General features: G+C 57.2%; 1 protein-coding gene across 1 annotated transcript; it reads left to right on the plus strand.

Annotated features, from left to right (window-relative positions):
* The first annotated feature begins 726 nt into the window (after positions 1–726).
* LOC136465069 (uncharacterized) lies at positions 727–1,464 on the plus strand. The gene has a single exon (XM_066463957.1). It carries the CDS (start codon positions 727–729, stop codon positions 1,462–1,464), a length of 738 nt encoding a protein of 245 aa, XP_066320054.1.
* Positions 1,465–1,951: the final 487 nt, after the last annotated feature.

Here is a 1,951-nt window from a genome sequence, read left to right on the forward strand (position 1 = left end):
CATACAACAGGCATACAGCAGCGGCCGGGATATTTATTCAATTACACACCACACACACAGGTCGACCGCGCCACTGTGTGATGATGGACGAGCGGCAGACGACGAGGACGACGACGACACACACATCTCGACTCCAAACAAAACCGGAAGCGGCTGGCCAGCGGCGGCGCTAGCTGTTGCACTGCATCTTTGTAATCATGTCAAACAAAATTTGTATCAGCATGTAGGTGCATTAGCATAGTTTACACGATTGTAATTCAGTTGAAAACATGTTTGATTACGCGCGTAGAATCAGGGGCAGAACGGAGACTTGCACGTTCTGCGCCTTGACCGCGCCCACCATGCCTGTCCCGCCATGACGGGCTCGCCGTGCTTGTCGCATGGGTTCCGAAAGATAAGGAGCACCGTGCAGCAGCACGTCGTGGCGGGGGATGCGGATCACGCCGGGCATATATGAACATGAAATGCATCAAAAAAGCTGTGCCATTTTGCAGTGAAAAAACATGTGTCCACTCTCGTGCTCTCACGTGTATTCTCGGCGGTTCCCCGTGGTGACCGCGCACCGGACCTCGCCGGTGCCGGCAATATCTCAGCGTCGGAGCCACTCCGTCGCCAACACGTGGTATCAGAGCCCGGTGGATGCACTACGGTGGATCCGTGAGTCCCCCTCGAGAGCCTACGAGGAAGAAGCGCGTGATCCCGCGACGACAACCACCGCCGGTCGCCATGGGCGAAAACTCGAGCTCCTCCGGCGGCATCAAGGAAAGCTCCTTGATGTGGCCAATGTTGACGCGCGACAACTACACTGAGTGGGAGATGCTGATGCAATGCAACTATGAAGCATTGGAGATTTGGGGGGTAATCGACCCAGGTACCAATGTGAAGCGGGCGCAGGATCGGCAGGCGATGAGCGCGCTTGTGCGCTCTGTCCCGAAGGAGATGTGGCAGTCGCTCGGTCGGCACAAGACCGTGAAGGAGGCATGGGATGCGGTGAGGACGATGCGGGTCGGTGCAGATCGAGTGAAGGAGGTGAACACCCAGAAGTTGTTGAAGGAGTTCGAGAACATCGCCTTCAAGGAGGGCGAATCCATCGACGACTTCGGTATGCGGATCACCAACCTCGTCGGCAACCTCAAGACGCTCAGCGAGACGATCGACGATGAACGCGTGGTCAAGAAGTTCCTCCGTGTGGCCCCCGCGAGGTTCAATCAGATGGTCGTCTCGATCGAGATGTTTTGTGATCTGAAAACACTCACCATCGAGGAACTCATCGGGCGACTGCGCGCGGCGGAGGAACGCCTCGACGACAAGGTGGACAAGGTCACGAACAAGATGGGTCGGCTTCTCCTCGCAGAGGAGGACTGGCTCCAGAAGAACAAGCATCGTTTCCACACCGGGGCCAAGCAGTGTGGAAGCGGTGGCGGTGGCGGCGGCGGCTCCAAGAAGAACAAGGCGGTGGCGTGATCTGAAGGCGGTGCCTCAGGCGAGGTCAAATTGACCTCCGAGGGCATGCTGCGGAGAAAAGGCCGATGCCAGAACTGCGGCATCTACGGTCATTGGGAATAAGATTGCAAGCGGCCTAAAAAGGAGAAGAAGGATCCGGCGCAAGCAGACGCGAACGTCGCCGTCGGCGGCGGTGATCACGGTGGCGTTCTGTTGTTGGCATCGTGCGGTGTTGAGCGTGGTCCAACTCAGATTGTGCATCTGACGGAGAAGGTGGTCCCCATCGACGTGCCTGACGGAGTTTGGGTGCTGGACACCGGCGCCAGCAATCACATGACCGGAACACGATCAACGCTGTCACAGCTCGATCAAGGTGTTCGCGGTACTGTGCGCTTTGGTGACGGCTCCCATGTCGAGATTGAAGGGATCGGATCAGTGGTGATGGAGGGGCGTCATCACGAGCACAAGGTACTGACCAACGTTTATTACATCCCTAAACTGAAAAGCA

The sequence above is a fragment of the Miscanthus floridulus genome, chromosome 7, assembly GCF_019320115.1.
Source record: "Miscanthus floridulus cultivar M001 chromosome 7, ASM1932011v1, whole genome shotgun sequence".
NCBI lineage: Eukaryota > Viridiplantae > Streptophyta > Magnoliopsida > Poales > Poaceae > Miscanthus > Miscanthus floridulus.